The sequence below is a fragment of the Perissodus microlepis genome, chromosome 11 (assembly GCF_051167445.1).
Source record: "Perissodus microlepis isolate ML-2025 ecotype Zambia chromosome 11, ASM5116744v1, whole genome shotgun sequence".
NCBI classification, from domain to species: Eukaryota; Metazoa; Chordata; class Actinopteri; order Cichliformes; family Cichlidae; genus Perissodus; species Perissodus microlepis.
Window position 1 is genome coordinate 30934741 of NC_140471.1, and position 18309 is coordinate 30953049.

Sequence of the window (18309 nt, forward strand, 5' to 3'; positions counted from 1 at the left end):
GTGGGCGATATATCCAATACATTCGATGAGTATAAAGACAAATCCCTTCTGTCTAGATTTGCAAGTATTTATTTTTGTCACACAGCTTCTAGCAGTAAAGTTTGAAAAATGTCTCCAGCACCAGTTCAGGATAATGAAGTCCTCAACAGTCTGAAACTCAACCTTAACTGCAAGCTAATACTGTATGCACAAACCATGTAGGGTATATTACTTGTCTTGCATAAGCTCTTGTACTCAGTATGGTTGTCTTGTTTTCACACTCTGTTGGTTGCCTTCCTTTAGCTAAGTAGGTTGTCAATAAATGATCTCTGCCTTCCTTTCTCACAAGAATATAGTGTTCCCCGGACACGCTGCTTAGGTTTATGTGCGGCTCTGCGTATTCATGATGAAAGTGGATACATTTTGACATTCGGCTGTTTTATTGGTAATTTAACGCTATAAATGACAAAAGTTTGTTTAGCCTTTTTCTGCCGTGAATGTTTTTGACGTTTTAAGCGACGTTTCTCACTTATTTGTCTTCATAATAACATCATCTGTTTAAATAGCTGCTTTGCTGGCTGGGGGGAAAAAAAACAAAACAGCCAAATTATACCATATGAGGCTAATTCATCAGGTATATCGCTCTCATATACTTACTAAGGCAGGCCACACAAGCTGCTGTAATTCACAGAGTAAACACAAACAGACACTCGCCCACTCACGTCGATTTATGGTGTTGTGATCATCGCTTGACCTCATTGCTAAATGCAGCTTTCTGCCTGCATTTAAATGAGGCACACTATTATCAATATTGATGACAGTTCATGTCTCTGTTGACTTAATTTTCTGCTCCCACTTAAAACCATGTGGCCCAAGTCTCACTGCCAAGCGACACAGTGCATAAACTTGGGAGGGCTTGTAAGAACCCCTGTAGAGGACACGTTGCCCTCAATAAATTGGCAAGGAGTGCAGGTCATCACAGTCTGAAGTTGGTTTCGACAAATCCCTCTTCCATCCATCTGTTACTGTCTCTTTCCTCAAATATCAAACAGATGTGGAAATTAACATTCATGCATAATCTCAGCCTTGTGTACAATGTCTGGAGCTGTTAATTATTCCCACACAGATACTCGAGTCCAACTTTTATGCAAACTTTTTTTTTTAAAGAGGAAATATTTTCAGAGCTCCTTTGTCAAACACTTTATTGAGAATGATAATCTGTGATTTGAATTCTTGGAGGTGGATGAGGTTGCAACATCTTTACTTGATAAGCTGTCATTGTTGGTTTTTGTTTGTTTTGTTTTGTTTTTTGAGATCATTGACAGATACTGCTTGTGGTGTTATTACATCTTTCTTTGACTTTTCAGTTTTGAAATCTTGATTTCGATGGCAGCACCCTTTGTTCGGCTACGGAGTTGTTCCTTTAATTATGCAAGACAAGTTCTTCTCTCATGCTAACAAACGCACAACAACAAATGAATCACTTTCTGTTTACCACCCAACTTTTTTCCAAAGGACGTGCTCTGTGTACATTTGAATGTTTTTAGCACCAGGTGTTCAGATTGATAAATGCAGCAAGTATTTGTACTATTTAAGTATTAAGCATTTGAATGGTACAACCTGGCATATGCATCTGTTTCCTTACTCTGTGTGCTTTAGTGCAGATCTGCTTGCAGGTCATGTTAACATTTTCTGATATCTGTTTAAAAGCTGCTTTTAAACAGTGAGCCTTTTGAGCCATTTGAGCCTTTGTGATAATGGCCCAGGAAATTGTCCTGCCTTTCTCGGACACTAACCCACACCTAAGCCCAACAGTGTTTGCCAGTATTGAAAAGATGCCTGATGCAGACAAGGTCCCGTTATGTGATTGATTAGAGAGTGCATTTTCATCTGTGAAAATTACTTAATAAATCTATGAGGCTCTCCAGCTTGGGTTTGTGACTTTTCTCGCACTGATTCTCAATTTCATCTTTTTACCCATTACTATTCTTTTTTTTTTTTTTTTTTTTTTTTTTTTTTTTTTTTACTTTACCAATACATTGCAGTCTGCATAATGAAATATTTTGTCATTGTAGCTTAACATATCCATTCTTAAGTTATATTTGTATTTATTTTCCAACTTCTGAATTGTTAAACCTTTTTACCCTGAGACCTAAAAGGCTGACTGGGTATTGCCACCACCCTGCATGGTGGGTGGGCGCAGCGTGGACACCAAGAATCACAAAGAAGTAGAAAGTTATGGGAGAATTCAAAAATACCAAAGATAGCTGTCACTTCCAAAAAGCCAATCATCTTCTTTGTAGCAGAATCTGGAAACATATTAGCCTATTGTGTTGTTGCATAAATTCCCACAAGTGAGTTTCCTACACTTTCAACTCTGTGGCGGCAGACATATCTACTCTTTACCATAATAGAAATCATGTGAATGTTTCTTTTAATCTAATATCACAAGTCCCGGTCACCATTGCCTTTAAATGTACAGCCCTGTCACAAATTATCCAGGTATTAGCTTGGGCCTTTTAACCAGACAGACAGGTGTGGCAATTCTTTGGAAGGATGCCTTTCAAACATTTATGGTCCTGACCTATAACTCACAATTGATTCTCCATATAAAGCACATAATCCTGCTGCCACTCTCTCACCGGTGCAAACAGAAATGTTGAACCTTCTTGCTGCTTCACAGTTTTCATCTGTTTGTTTGTTTTGTGTTTTTGCCTTTTTTTTATTTTTATTTTTTTATTTGATGATCTCCACCTTTAGTTCCTCCTGTAAAAGCATATAGTTGTATGTGAGAGATGTTCACCCTGTTCATCCTCATTACATTTCATCAGTTTCAGGCTCTCTTTAGTGGCTCATGAGATTATGGAAAGTCTTTAAAGCCTCCTCATATTTCTTAACCATTGGTGACTGTTGCAGTTGAAGGAGCTGTTTTTGCACAAAGCTCATGTGTGAGAGCCACCTTTTAGAGGTGATATTTAAATATACACAGGAGTGACCTTTTACTAAATTAAACAATTGCGAGGACATCTCGCCATATCAGGCGGAACAAGGAGTGCTTATTGTGTTTAAGACACGGTTGGGCAGTGAATGTTTAAGTGTCCTTCTGGTCAGGGTCCTGCAGCCTGCCTTCTCTCCTGGTTGCTTCCCTCACACGTCTGGTTTGCTCTGACTCCATCTGCCTTTTTTTAATGCATTTGCACTCTTACAAATCAGTGGTTGGGCGGACACTCAATCACATCACTGCATTGGCATGAGGCATTGCATGCTAATAGGAACTAAGATGCCACCTTTAAACATTACTCTAGTCATTCTTCAGTTATGTAATTGTTGCCTTTTAATTTAGAATCTCTATAAAATGCATCTATATCCAATACGTGCTACTATATTAGAAGTCGACCATGTTATAGTGTTTGATTGTCTTAATTTTGTTACACTGAGGTGTCTCAGATGTAATATTGATAACAACAATGCACCAACTCTGTGCCTTTTCTTTTATAGGTTGGTTAGGTGAATCTGCTGTGGGCCATGTGTTACTGGTGAGGTCTCTTCCTCTGCCAAAATGAGGCTGATGGTCGTCTTGCCTCGACCCATCCTGCCAGCCTTCCTGGCTCTCACCTTTGTCGCCTTCTTAGCTCAGCTGTCCTCAGGAGCCACGCCGTTCCCCCAAGACCTGGAACCAATCAGCGTCGTGGGCAGAGAAAGTAAGTTCAAAATCTGTTGTTGCCATGGTGATCTCTGTTGCAGGAGTACATGTAAATCTAGAGCGAGGGTCACTAAGGCATATCTCGTCACTGGGGGATATAGCTTAGTGAGGTGGATGTGTTTAAGGCTATGTTTGCAGCAAGCAAATCTGTAGATGTTTATTCTGCTGCTGGAACAGCTATAATTAAATTTATTTATTGAGCTCTGCGCTGACTTGGTGTCGAATAAGGTCACCTCAGTTTCAGTATGCATGATTAACCCTTTAAGACCTACCATAGAACCAAGTCCGCCAGAGCTTATAGTATATTTTTACATGCTGTGGAGCCATTTTTTTGGAGCATTTCAAGTTGCTATACATCAATACAACCATTATAGCCCAAATTTTAATAATATGTCTGCATTAAGTGCATAGTAATTACATAAATTGCAAAAAAGTGCAATAAACTACAAAAAAATTTAAAATTGTTTTTGATTTTTTAACATATATTTCTAGTTAGAGAAATTTAAGAGGCTTATCCCTCAAAACTGTAAATACAAAAAAGTTGCACAAACTAGTTTCCCACCAAAGGAAATTTATTTTAAGTGTCTTCATAGTTTTATTTTTGAGATACACCGATTTTCATATACTGCAGGAAAAACGAAAAAATATATTATAGTGCAAATTTGCAAAAAAACCAGCATATGCATCAAAATAAAATATTTCCAGCAGTGCAATATGAGTCCTCAGCATCCCAGAAACGACACAGAAAGTCATAAAGTCAAACATAACTTTTAAAAACACAAGTATAGGCTCATAAGGCCACGATGGTAAAAAACTACATTTCCGCAAAATGACGTCACGTCCGGTTTCGGGCAGGTCATGCCGGACATGTGATAGTTCACGCTGATGGACGTAGGAAGTGTTACAAACAGCTGATCGGATCAGCAAAGCGCGTTTCTGGAATATTATGTTTTTGTTGCTGCAAGTGCTTTTTATGCAGTTTTTGCAAAGCTATATGTGGAAGGAAACTGTGACCGAGGACAAGCTGATGGCATAAGATGTAAGTACAACTCCTCCGGTTTCATATGCAAAAAAAATTATTGCGCTAGCTTACGTGGTTGCAGTGCTACCGGGATTTAAAAATAGTTACGCAAAATGAAGCGTGTCCACTCCGACCGGCTTTAAAGGGTTAAAAAAAAGGTCTCAGTCAGAGCGGAGGTGCAAACTTTTAGCAAATTTGTCGAATAATTTTGATGTAAAGTGTGTAGCGCTGATTTTTTATTTTTATTGCCCATGTATCTGATTCACATTAGGATACAGCTGGGCTATTTAGACTGTCCAACAGGCTAAACATTGTTTAGAATAATAAAACATTTATTGTATGTGGCATACAACTGGAGTGTGTAAATAATGTATGCAGTATATCATAAAAAGAACATTTTCACAATGCTCTCATGTAAAAATTCTTCTTGTTTGATTTATTTAGTTTGGTGTAAAAGTCAGCCAAATTTCTCACAGTAGCTTCATTTAGCACTGACTATGAACAGTTGCAGGAAAAATGACTCAGCTGTCACTCTGTGGGTCTTTCATGTGTACTACTACTGACTGGTGTGCAAGAACAGCACTGACAAGAAATAAACACAGCAAATATTTCTTTCCTCCCTTGTTTTAGATCAGAGTTTGGCAAACTTGTACTACAAAAAGAGCAATTTTTCAGTATTTTTTGCAAAGCAAAACAAAACCCCATCTGTATGCATGCACAACACATACATACTGCTGTTATAATGAAGGTGACAGCTGGTTAGTTTACTGACATCATAAACATTCTTCATTTTAATTTTCATACTGAGCTTTTTTTCCTGATAAAGAGTTGGATCACCACTGATAATCAATACTTGTCCCTACCTAGGAGACAGTGACTACAATATGGATTTTACTGAGTGTTTTTTGTTTTTTTTAGTTAATATTACTTGACTTAATTAATGTCTGAATTGTCCATGCTCTTCAGTCCCTAATAATACCATAATTTAATTAATTCAAACACATAATAATGCTTTTTTCCTGTAATCTTTCAAATGAACAAAAGATTTTCATCTCTTCATAGCACAACTGTCTCAGCCATATTCCAATGACAGTCGATAGAAGCTAATAATGAATTATTACCCCGGCTCCACATGTTACCACAGCACAAGACATTAAAACTTCAGAGCTACAGCTGGAAACCAGCAAGTTTTTGATTTAAGAGACTCTTGAAGACTTCTAACACACTCAAGACACTGCTCTGTTGGACCACCTTAGGGACCCATCTGTGGCACCCAATAACTGGGAAGGTCTACAGAAGAGGTCTTGGCTGCTAAATGTAATGGCCCATAATTGATTTAAGAGGTGGCTGAGACCATGGCCCACACACTGTAATTGATCTATCTGGAAGAGAGTAACGCTACCATTAGCAGAAATAGCTGTGCTAATAGTGCTATATGTGGAGCTCCGTCCCAGGTGTAATGAGAGCAATTTGTCACTTCTAGTTCCAGCAGGTGACAGCATGGCGCAAGGTCCCTCGCAACTCTGAGACATCCATTATGAATCATAGTACTTCGTCAGGATGAAGTCTATGAAATCATACCTAAGTGACTCCTTCTTTTAGAAAGCGGACAAATAATTTTTCTTACACTTTTTGTTTTTGACTGACACCGTGCTGTTTAAGTTGGGCATATTTAGGTTTTCCACAGCCAGTGCAGCTGATACAGGTTATACAGAACATGAGGCTATTAATAAAATGTCTAGTCTTGTTTAGGATGCATACACTACACTACCTATTTTCACGATTGGTTTCAAGCAGCTTTTTTGCTATTCTTGGTTCTGTATGATGTCTGAAAGAGGAACTTTCTTTAATCTTAGCATCTTACACACACAACCTTTTCCTTTGTATGTTAGAGGCAGCCAATCAAGAGATACTGTCCTTAAAAAAGGGACGTTGTTAAGGTTAACCTAAAATCTCTTGTTTCAGTCAGTGAATGAGGTGCTGCTCCAAGGCTCTGCATATGATAAATAAGAATTATTTTGAACAGTTTCTCATGCAAATCAATTCCAACAGAGTTCAAGAATAAAACCCTGCAGTTGAAAAAAGGGCATAAAAGGTTCCTTTTAAAAGTTATCATTACTATGCAGTAGCAATAGCTTTTAAATATTGAACTAAGTCCTAGCAGTTATGGATAACATGTCATAACTTAACGCGTGTCCTTGACAGACTGTTTCCCCTTTCTTTCATTTGTTCTTTAAAATGCAATCTTTGAAGTGCAGTTTGGGGAAAACATCTCAATACAAAATCGGCTTTACAGCATATCAACTTTACCTACTCCCATTGTCCATGAAGACTAAAAGCTAACCATCAAGATGGTCAAGAAATAACATTGTTCTTCATACTACAAGTGTTGCTGGAGCTTCAATGTAGGATTCTGGTGTAGTTCTTTGAGTACTTGGTCTTATACATTGTACGTTCTTCTCGTTGTAGTGATCCTAAATGCCTCGAGTCATTATCCTGGGGGTTTTCTGCTAGCAATGACCTAGCCAAGCCAAACAGGGTGTGAAAGTGCTAAAGAGTAATTAGAAATCCTCATTTGCCAAGGGGGAGGATGGCAGGGCGGGCTGCTGAGCCACTGGGAGTCTCTTCACCAGACAGCACAGCAAGGTCCAGCACTCAGCCAGACATTAGGCGTTTAAATCTTTAAACAGTCGATTTGAGACGAGTGGGTAAAGGAGCGTGTACGGCTCCCTGTAGAGAGACTAATTTCAGATTGTGGTGTATTTCTAGGGGGGATTGCTAATTCAGCAGCAGCCCAGGTCAGATGGGAAGCTGGAGGGCACTTAATACAGTACTTTACAGACACAGAATGCTCTGGCCTTCAGCTGAATCTTTGCTTAGTTAAAAAAAAGAAGACAGCAGGGGAAGTATCTGTGATATGGAAGACAGCGTGGTGTCAGTATTGAGCCAGGCTTATTCCATTTTTGCCTGAAGGATCTTTTTTTTAATCAAGTTTTTGAAAGGCATATCCATCCACTGGCTGACTGTTATTTTGTTATTTAAAGTACTGGACACAATCTCCCATTGTTTAAAATAATATTGCCCTCTAGTGAGTTCGTCTGCACTTTGAGTAAGGGAAAGAAAATGAAATTAACATGCGGAAGAGGAAGAAGGGGAAGCTGAAAATCAGCCATAGTGCACCATAAAGTTTATATTACATCACTGTTTCTTTGCACGACTTCCCTCAGTTCATCTTATTTAACATTTTATGTTTGTTTTTTGTTTAATGATTTTCCTGTTGGTGTCATTTGTTATAGAGGCACTTTACCAGGTGAAGGTATTTAATGGCATTGATGATAACACTAAAGACATTTTCACACATGAACTTTCGAAGATTTCGGGAGAATCGCGTTGGGATATTTTCCTTTCTCACACGTGTCATGCAGCAGTAAATGGTTTGCGTTGGAGTGAGTACATCATGTCGTTTCTGTGACAGGGATGCATGCAGGAGATGGAACACGTGTCGCCCACTAGTTGGCCTACTTGCACATTCAGCACAATCCTGCATCAGACAGACCTTGCAATAAGGACCTCACAAGAGTATTTAATGTCCAACATTTGCGTTTTCGCGTGCGGCTCTCCCTGATAAGTCCTAGAAAAGTTCATGGGTGCAGTGCATGCATGAAAACGGCTTAAGCTAAACTTTCGTGACCTTTGAAACAGGTGAGACTGATTTAAATGTGACAATTAGAATGTCTATTCAGATGTTTTTGATTTGTTTCTTTGTCCTCACTTGGCACAGTCCCCAGACATGTCTGCTCAGAAATGCTTACGAGGAGCCAGTTATTTAAATCAGATTGACTTCTATGACACGACTGCTTAATTTGCAGCTTAGGATGCTATTTTTCTCCCTGATCCACCTCCACAAGTGTGCATTTGCATACAGTGTGAGCTCAGGGTTTTCAAAAAGACGACTAAATTGTAACCTTGGGTTAGTGTTTCTTAAATTGCTAATACTACTGTGCATGAAATTTTTAGCTGTCGTTGTCCAACTGCCTCCATAAATGTGAAACTGAAAAATTGCTTTTTTTTTCCAAAGGGAAAAAAACGCCACTGACATTTGACAAAGACTGGAAATCCCTTTCCTTTATTCCTAATTTTAGTTTTAAAATTTTGATTCCACGGTGAACTGTCACAGTAAAGTTCTGACATTCCTTTCCAGTTGTTTTTTTGTTTTGTTGTTCTTTTTTTTCTTTTTTTTTTTGGAGGGGGGGATGCATATGACTGTCTTATACTCGAATAATTTCTTCTTCTCTTCATCTTTTTGCCCGTGCAGCCTCGTACCTCTACCCCAGCTTCCAGGGGCTCATGTCAGACAATGACACTGTCCGCCTGGGTCTGGATTTCCAGCGAATGCTAAGGATCAACCACATGCTCTATATCGCTGCACGGTCAGTCACCATCACTCAGCTGCTAATTCAACATAACAAAAGATATAATATAACAATGTTTACATTGTTTACTGAAGTTGAAAATATGACTCAAAACATCTCATGTAAAACGTTGACCATTACTTCATGTATAAACATACAAATATTAGGACTATAAGGAATAGGGATATTTTCATACATGTGTTTTTTACCAACCTACTGTAAAATCTGTACATTTATAAAGGGATAGTTAATAATGATCTTACACATTTATATTCATTAGCATCCGTCTATAAGTCTGATACTATGTTAACATGTGCATGGTTGCACAAAGGCTTCAGTATAATAAATGTTTTTGTGAGTAATCAGGGCCCTAGAGTGCGACCAATTTGGTCGCAAATGCGACCAAATTTTTCAGTGGTGCGACTAAAAATAAATATTTGGTCGCACCTGTGCGACCAACTGTTCCGGTAACAAAAAAAAAAATCTCTGCAACTCTCCGTGTGGTCAACAACAGACACACATTATGCCCCTATCGTGGACTAAACCAATCAGAGATAGTCAGGGGCGGGACCTCTCTGATTGGCCGTGGTCCAGTTGAAAGTGCAGGTGGAAGAGAGAGGTGAGTAGCTTGAATAAAGCGATATCAATTCATTAACGGATTCCACACAAAGACCTAAACACAGAGCGGACCCGACGCATCAGAATCCGCTTTGTCTTTCTCGGCTTTCTCACCCGACGGCCTGTACACGGACACGCTGTCGGAGCTTAGCGATTCTGATGCGTCGGGTCCGCTCTGTGTTTACGTCTTTTTGCGCTGATTCTGAGCTGCAGGTTTTGTCTCTCTCCAACCAAAATTCGCCGAGCCAGCAGCAAAAGAAGCAGCAAACTGCGCTTCACATTTGATCAATGTCGTCATGAATTCCCTCTGACTTTTGCTGTTTTGCTTCCACCACGATAAAAATCACACTTCCTGCACAGCTCTCTCTCTCTCTCTCTCTGTACTTCAGGAACAGTTTCCCATCTCAAATCTGTTTTCTGCATTATTCATTCGCTTATTACCCACCAGTCTACCGTTGTTTACAGCGCTTTTTCTTTTTTCACTTAAATGACCTCGGACAAGAAAGCCTAATTTCTGCTGTTCAATACTGAAGAAATTTAAATTTCTTAAAATTATGCAAAATTGCAGAATATTGCAGAATATTTTTAAGGTTATCTGCTATAAAAAGCCAGACCAGGAAAATCTCCTTCATGTTTTCCTGTGTTTTATTCTCAGTTACTTTCACACAAAGGCATCTGCTGTGATTTTCACAATTCTGATGAAGTCTCATGTGTATCAGTACTGATAAATGATCAGAATTATAATATTTCTGACTGTCTGAGGCTAAATTGAATCAAATCAGGACTTTGAGAACCGGAATCGAATGGATTATAGAAATCAGTGATGATACCCAGCCCTAGTGAGCAGCCTAGGCCTGAGAGAAGTGGATATAGCTGTGGGTAATAAGAAAAGATGAAAAGAACTATTGATAACTTTTTTGTTAAGTTAAGGCCTGATCTGTCTGAAATTCATAGCCAGTGCTCTGACACGGTGCCATCAATCTTTGAATGCTGAAAAAGCACAGTGTATCCAGAAAACACATTATATGCTGCAATAAATGCACTGCCCAAGTGTCCCCTCTCCCCACGGCCTTTCAGCAGCAGACAGCAGCAAACAGGTCGTCAGAGGAGGCCAAGATGATGATTAAGTTTAACATTTTCTACAATATTGACAAAGCACTTTAAGCACAAGTTTGTTAGTTAATAATTTAGAAATTAATATTGTCTGTATGGACTTCCCCCCCAAAGAAAGTGCACATGTAAAACTGCGGTGTTAAGCGATGCGGTTGAAAAATTTGAGTGCGCCTAACTTTTGTGCCGGTACGCCTAAATTTTTAAAGTTAGGCGTACCGGTGCGCCCATGTCAAAAAGTTAGTCTAGAGCCCTGGTAATTATAATCATGTTTCTTTAACCTAAACCTTTATCCACACACTTCTTAAATAGTTTGATAAGCAGCCAACAAGCTCTGAATAATTTATCTGATTATATAAGCAACACATTTACCCATTTGGAGTTTTTTTTAGCCAGTAAAGCTAATTAAACACAAGTCAGTTTATTTTTTTTCCTTTTTTGCAGCAAAAACAGGGCAAGAGGTAAATGGGCTCTTGGAAGGACACAATGAAGAAAGACAACATTTGCAACTAATTGTCAGGGAGGGAAAATAGCCCAGCAAAAGAAATCTGTGTCAACAGTACAGATATTGTATATTAAATGCATAACAAAGAATTCCAAGAAGGCCAAGTGAAAATAAAAAGTGATTAGGGGAAAAAAACACACATGGCTACAGAAACTGCTTCTCGCAATTTTGCATTCTTGTGAAAATGTAAAACTTCCAAAAGGTAAATGTTTCCAAAATGAAACTTTTAGCTCTTTGTGAACTATATCTCAGGCAGCACTTCTGCATCAGACTGCTTTCATGTTTGCAGTTTGGCAGAACCTCTGAAGTTTTTTCAAGTGCATTACACAGCCTAATTTGCACATTGCTCTGCCACTCGATGTGTTTTAGGTTAATTATCTAAACAGTACAGGGTTGCACCTTCTCTGCCCAGTTGCACTGTGCAAAATAAGTTCTGCTATAGTGTTTGGCTCTATTTCAAAATAAAGTGCTCCCACTGCCAAGAACCCAGTCCAAAAAGTTATAGAGGTCCTATATGCACATAAACTGGCTTAATATTTCCTACAGCTGCGTGCAACAAATGCATTCCTCACTTCACAAAGTGATTCATATGGGTTTTGTTGATAGTTGGAAAACTCATGTGATGTCCTGAAGCCAAAAAGCCAATAAACCTTGCCTGTTAATCCACCTTCCAGTCTGTGTTGCTGCACAGCTGTAATCAATTGCACTCAGAGAAAAAAGAGTTTTGGGGCAGGTTTTGGTGAATTGGTTAAGTTAGATGCTTCTAAAGCTTTGCATTAGAAAAAAAAAAATGAAGGATTGCAAAAAGAACGTAAAGATGACATCAATAATGTCGTGACTCACTTTCTTGCAGGGACCATGTGTTTGCCATCAATCTTGCAGCTTCATCTGAGCAGATAATCCCACAGCAGGTAAGTGTCTGTCTGCTATCATGATTGAAAATCTTCCAATGTGTTTACTTTATTTCGATCTTATACAAAAAAACCCCACCATAGCTATATTCTAGTTCAACATAGAACTTTTAATTGATACATGTGTTTAGGTCGATATTCATTTATTTAAGGACATTTTATTTATCTTGGATCATGCACTTGCCATTTGCTTTTAAACCTTAACAACGGTCTGTGGATTTTTCTGAATGCAAAAACTCACTTCAGAGGTAAATTCTTTCTGTAAGACTCTGACATTTAAGGAACGTTTGATCTCTCGATCCTTCGCGATCAATACCAATAATGTGAGCGTTATCAGGCTTACTCGACTATTTTGGTCTATTTGAAATAAGTTTTAGGATTCTGTGCTCATTAAACATAAGATTAACTTTAAAGTCGTTCACATAAGCGAACATGGGCTTTTACTTGCCAATAGTAATAGTCTGGATAATACATCACCGGGACAAAATAGACCTGAACCCATTTTAAGGAATGGTTTGAACCAAGGTAGAGCTCTTTGTGCAGCTTTTCCTTTCTTGTACATTTTTTTTTCTTTTTTGAACAGTGGTGTTTTTACAGGGGGGATGGGCTGTTTTGTTTGTATCTCGTTATTTTGCTTTCTACCCTTTGCCTTTCACTTTCATTCAAGTATTAAGCAATCTCTCTTCAGACATCTATATCCACTACAAGTGGAGCGCTGCTCTTGTTTGAAGTGCCATGTTCACTCCTATCTGAATCTCATTTGTCAAACATGATTGCACTTAAATAAAAGCCCTCCAAGGCTTGGACTTTTGTTTGGTTGTATATAAATTACTGCCAAACAGGGATATTTATTCTGATAACACCTCCATTCCACACTGAGGACATCTAAACTATTGATTTGGGTGTGGAACAAAACACAAAGAAGGGGAACCTTTGAACAAAACTATGTTAGTCGTTTTTTCTACTGGGTTATATGAGGACTTGAACATTGAATGTATGTATATGATGTGCATTTTTTCTTTCAATTCACCCATACTGCTGCTGCCTCCAGTGTGACAGCAGGAACTGAGAGGAAAATTATTAAAGACTGTATGAATACACCGCCATCAGATTCTTGCTGTCCTACCCTGTTATCCATCTGAGTTCAATTGGTGGTGTGTGACTGACTCAGATCAGAAAATGGTGGGTCCCCCATCATCATAGATCCATTCCTTCATGGCGGCTAATTTTTAAACTAGCTCTTCATTTTTCACACCGGGCGCTCATTCGCATTCTCCCCTTCACCAGTCTCCCCGGGCCTGGGTGGCCAAAAGTAATTATTAGTAAACCGAATCGAGCGTGGACAAGGTAAAACCTATTACCATAAATGCTGAGTCCTACTGAATCATTTTGGACCTTCACAAAATCACCTCAGAGGTCTTCCAAACAAAGGTGTTTTTCTACAGCAAAGTGTTGGCTGTAAAATCAGTGTGCCATGTACTGATTACAAAATGATGGATTTGGTGTCAAAAATTTGACTCATGATCTTGGGTTTTATATAAAATGTGTTAGACCAAAGATGTACACCCTCGAGCACCAGGGACATCTCACCTTTAGAGTGAGGTTGGCAATGTGTAGTTTTCCTATAGACAAAATAATTTAAATAAAAGACCAAAAGCAGGAATGAATGACTCCTACCGTAAGTTGGATTGTCTGTATATCACAAATCTGTGACTTGTGCTTTATTTTATTTTTATTTTTATCTCTGTCCTATCTAAACTATCATGCATTATCCTGCTGCTTGAACTCTCATCCATAGAAATTGTGCGATGGCTATTTTTCATCCAGTGTGCTCAAGCCAAGTGAAAAAACAGGGTTTAAAATCCAGAAATGTAAGAGAAGTACTGAGATATGTTTTAATTTATGTTTTGAGAAAAATTCATATTAATAGTAACCTTAATCTTTTATTCATTCATTATCATGTTTATCTGAGAAAGTGGAAATGAAATAATACTAACTTTGTAGATGTACCCTTAACAATTAAAATGCAAATCTATTCTTCATAAGTTTTGCTATACTGAAAGCTGTCCGAGAAAATTGAGAGCAGGCCCCAAGAAATGAAGAACAAGGTGCCTGTGGGATGAATTGTGCTTCAGGGACTTGTGGTCCAGCAGAAGTGAAACCTCAGCTTCAGTAAAGATTCAAGATGCATTTTAAACCGGTGTTGCTTTCTGTGAAGCTTTAGCAAAGACATAAAAAATATGCACGGCACTGTACAATATTACTTTAACCAAGTATGGCGCTGGATTTGTGGCAAATATTTTCTTTTGGTGGGGACACATTTACCTAAAGCTCATTTCACTCAAAAATGTATGTTATTATGTGGCAACGAAGAGAACTCTTGGTCTGGATATCGACCAACTGCACAGAAATATTGAATACTTCAATATTGGCAGCCTTCCACTCAAGCTAGCCAATTTGTTCTCAGACAGCCAATTGAGCCATGCAGCTCTTATCTGCTCACATGCTATTGAGAAATGAGTTTAAATAATTCCAAGTATTTAGCCTGGTATTGATAAGTTCTGAGAAAATTTGGCCACTAAATTAGTCAGCAGTTGATGGGGGAACATTAATCCTTCAGCTGGCAGAGCTTGTTAACAAGCTGATGGATCTTTTTCAATAAAAGCCCGCTGAACGACTAGCACGGCTACAAAAAGTGTATTTTGTCGTGTCTACAAAATAAGGACAGGGCTTTTGGCCAGCAGGTTAATTGAAGCTAATTGACTCCTCGTTATATAGACAGTGAAGTGTTGCGAGCAGCGCTTTGTTTTGTTTCACTCGTGTGTGCATTTTCACAGATCCAGAGATTTTTTTTATCACTGAGGCACCACAATGCTTAACTGCCCACTGATGAGCTGCTCGAGCCGCAGCAGGCATCGCTGATATTTCTGTTTGCTTGTTTTTCTCCACAACAGTTTATTGAAATTAATGAGATTTTCATCACAGCTGTCTCGTAATAGCACTTGAACGATTGGGAGCAACAAAAGCTGAGATGGTGAGAAGCAGCTTGTCTTTGAGCTGACAGTTGGCTCTCTGTTCATTTTTCAGAAACTGACTTGGAAGACGAAGGATGTGGAGAAATGCACTGTGAGAGGGAAAAACAGCGTGAGTATAATCTTCCAGACACATACACATTCTCATCTCGTTCCGTTTTCGATCTTGGGTTTCACTTCTTAGGTCTTCTGTTCTCTGTATTTGCCTCTGCCTTCATTTCCTGAACAAGTGAAGTTTTCTAATGAGCAAAAGTAGTGTGCAGGTAGCTTATCAGAAATGCAGCTATCAGGAGAGACATACTTGAGTTTTTTGGCATCACACTTTTCTCTCCAGAGCAACGGTGAAACCACAAGAATCGCCCTGAGGATTACGATAATGACTGTGAAAACGCAGAAAACTGTTGACCTGCTACAACTCCTTCTTTGATTGTGTTTTTGCCGTGCCAGGACCCACAACGGACCGGCTTTATGATGTGCAATAATGTCCAGGTCTTTTTCTCCTGACAGGATGAATGTTACAACTACATCAAAGTTCTGGTACCACGCAACGACGAGACGTTATTCGCCTGCGGCACCAACGCTTTCAATCCCACCTGCCGTAACTATAAGGTAGGAAACCGTACTCCCGTGTGCCGCCGTCTGGCCTCAATTACAGATAAGAGATCATATTACAGCTGTTATGAGGTTCCCTGTCCTTGTATATTTTGTCAGCTGGATGCTGTTGTTTGATTTGCTAATGGAAAGGACAAAGTTTAAGCTAAACTCATGCCACATTAACACCTCACGGGCTTCGTGTGCAAGTCATCAGGATGACAGTTGAAACCTTAAATTCAAATTCAAATTTTATTTGTCACATACACAGTCATACACAGTACGATATGCAGTGAAATGCTTAGACAACTGCTCATGACCTAAAATAGACTATGAATAAGATAGGAAATAATAGGGTAAATTTAACTAGGAAAGAATAAAATAACTGTACAACAAAACACACAATACACAATATAGAAAATATATAAGAATATATGAAGAAATATAGAACAGTAAGAGCAGCTGTATGAGTAATAAGGGGCCACATGCATCACAAGCACTACAACATATTGAAGTAAGATGGCAGAACTTGAGTGATTAAGTGGTGATGCTTGAAATCCTCTATTGACATCTGTGATAAAATATCTCATAGGTTTGATATTTGTTTTTATGAAATAGAAAAACATGTCATGCACACTTATGGAGAACATGCCCTTAAGGTTGGGTAATAAATAAATAGCTGGCCAGGGTGTCTTAGAGAATAACACCTTACAGCAGCTGCACCAGAGATAATTACAATGTTTCATCATAATATAATAGAGCAGTTTGAACAATTGAACTCTACAGAATCAGAATCTTCTTTCTACAGCATGCATACATTAATTTACTATTAAGAAAACTGGTCAAATAGATGAATTGCATAAAGTGGATTAAAATAAAGATCAGGCATGCGTATGGAGCCCTGATTATTGTAAATAACAAGCTGATGCTGTACATCTGTAATAGTCAGCTAGAGCTCGAACAATAGATTAAAAAAAATGTGAGCAGCACTTGAGAAAAAAAGACATCTACTGTGATGTAACACCCACAAACACTGCCACAAAGAGAGGTCATTCCAGGTTGAATGCAGCATTCGTCAGCACTTAAAAGAAGTCTGGCAGTCAGCACTTCAGCGATAATACAACAAACAGCTGTGAGCTTAAGCTACAGGCACGCCTAAAAAGATAACTGGAAAAACTGATTTAAGACATCAGCAGAGGCAGAGTGAACACGCAGGCTGAATGCAGACAAAATAAAGAACCAACTCTTAGATGTTGAAATAAACACACACAAATATGGAGCCCAAACATTTAAATATTAGCAGAGTATCTGTACTTAAATATTACTGCAATGTATTCCCATATTTGTGTGTTACATACACTTCAAACTTTGATGTTGATAGAACAACGTGTTGGTTAAACACGAAGAGCAGACTGTTGACTGAACACAAAGTATGCTGATGGTGGCTTGATTCATACCTCTTGGACAGCAAAGCTGAATGAGTGGGGAGTGGGAATATCAGGGACCATAATGGCACAAAGTTTGAGGCAAATCCATGCTAGTACACGAGGCTCTCAAATGCACCTAGCCTCCCTGGTTACCCCGTCCACTTTAGAGATAAATAACAGTGTTTATAGCCAGCTGAAAGCACTATATTTTAGCAGGAGCACAGGTACAATTTGTGTGCGGACAATGTGAGTGTAAGTCTTCCGCAATTTGAGGACTATTGAAAAACCTGACAGGAAGCAGTGCAGTGGAAGCTCTGAGGTGACATCACAGCTCTGGACTGGGATTCACAGCAGGCTATTAGAAGAGGAGGGAGTAGACGTCCTACAGCACCGACTGTAAATCTAAGGGTGTGGGGGAGTCTGCAAACCAAAGAGGAGTTGAATAACTCTAGACTTTAGTTTTTACAGTTTTCTTCTTCTCCCCAGTGCGCTAACCCACAAAGTAACTCCTGGGGTTTCCAACAGTCCACAACATTAGAAATTAATTAGAATTAAACATTTTCAAAATAAGGGATTATTTTGAAGAAGCATAATGGATCTGCTGTAGAGAGCAAAGTAAAAAAGTTTTCTGATGGCTCCTTGTTTCCTGGTGGATGCATACTGAAGTGTAATTAACAATATTTAAAAGTGCAGTGCATAAAGATAGCGGTTTAATTTCTTACACTTTTGAAAAACAAAAAATAATCTGCCAGATGTTTAAAATGAGTGTTGCCCTCACTGCAGCATGATTCTGTCTAGTTTTGGGAAATCGGAAGTCATTCTATTGAATAATGCTCAGTCTCGTCTCGAGGCTTATAGACGCAGGATCTCCACAGGCTGATGTTTGCTTCCAGGATCAAATCCTGTCTCAGTCATGTCCTGAAGGTCCTGTAGAGAAGTTGATATAAAATGTTTAGAGAACTGCGTAGCGACCTACATTCACACATTATCATCGTCTCCC

General features: G+C 38.9%; 1 protein-coding gene across 4 annotated transcripts in view; it reads left to right on the plus strand.

Moving 5' to 3' along the window:
* sema6cb (semaphorin 6Cb) overlaps positions 1 to 18309 on the plus strand; it is a 152592-nt gene that overhangs the window by 81285 nt on the left and 52998 nt on the right. For all 4 annotated transcript variants that reach the window (XM_084944076.1, XM_084944079.1, XM_084944080.1 and 1 more), the window contains 5 exons: positions 3478 to 3680; positions 9019 to 9133; positions 12202 to 12259; positions 15347 to 15403; positions 15799 to 15900. In XM_084944076.1, the coding sequence (XP_084800202.1) occupies positions 3539 to 3680; positions 9019 to 9133; positions 12202 to 12259; positions 15347 to 15403; positions 15799 to 15900 (474 nt within the window). In that variant the 5' untranslated portion in view covers positions 3478 to 3538. The remainder of the gene's footprint in view (positions 1 to 3477; positions 3681 to 9018; positions 9134 to 12201; positions 12260 to 15346; positions 15404 to 15798; positions 15901 to 18309) is intronic.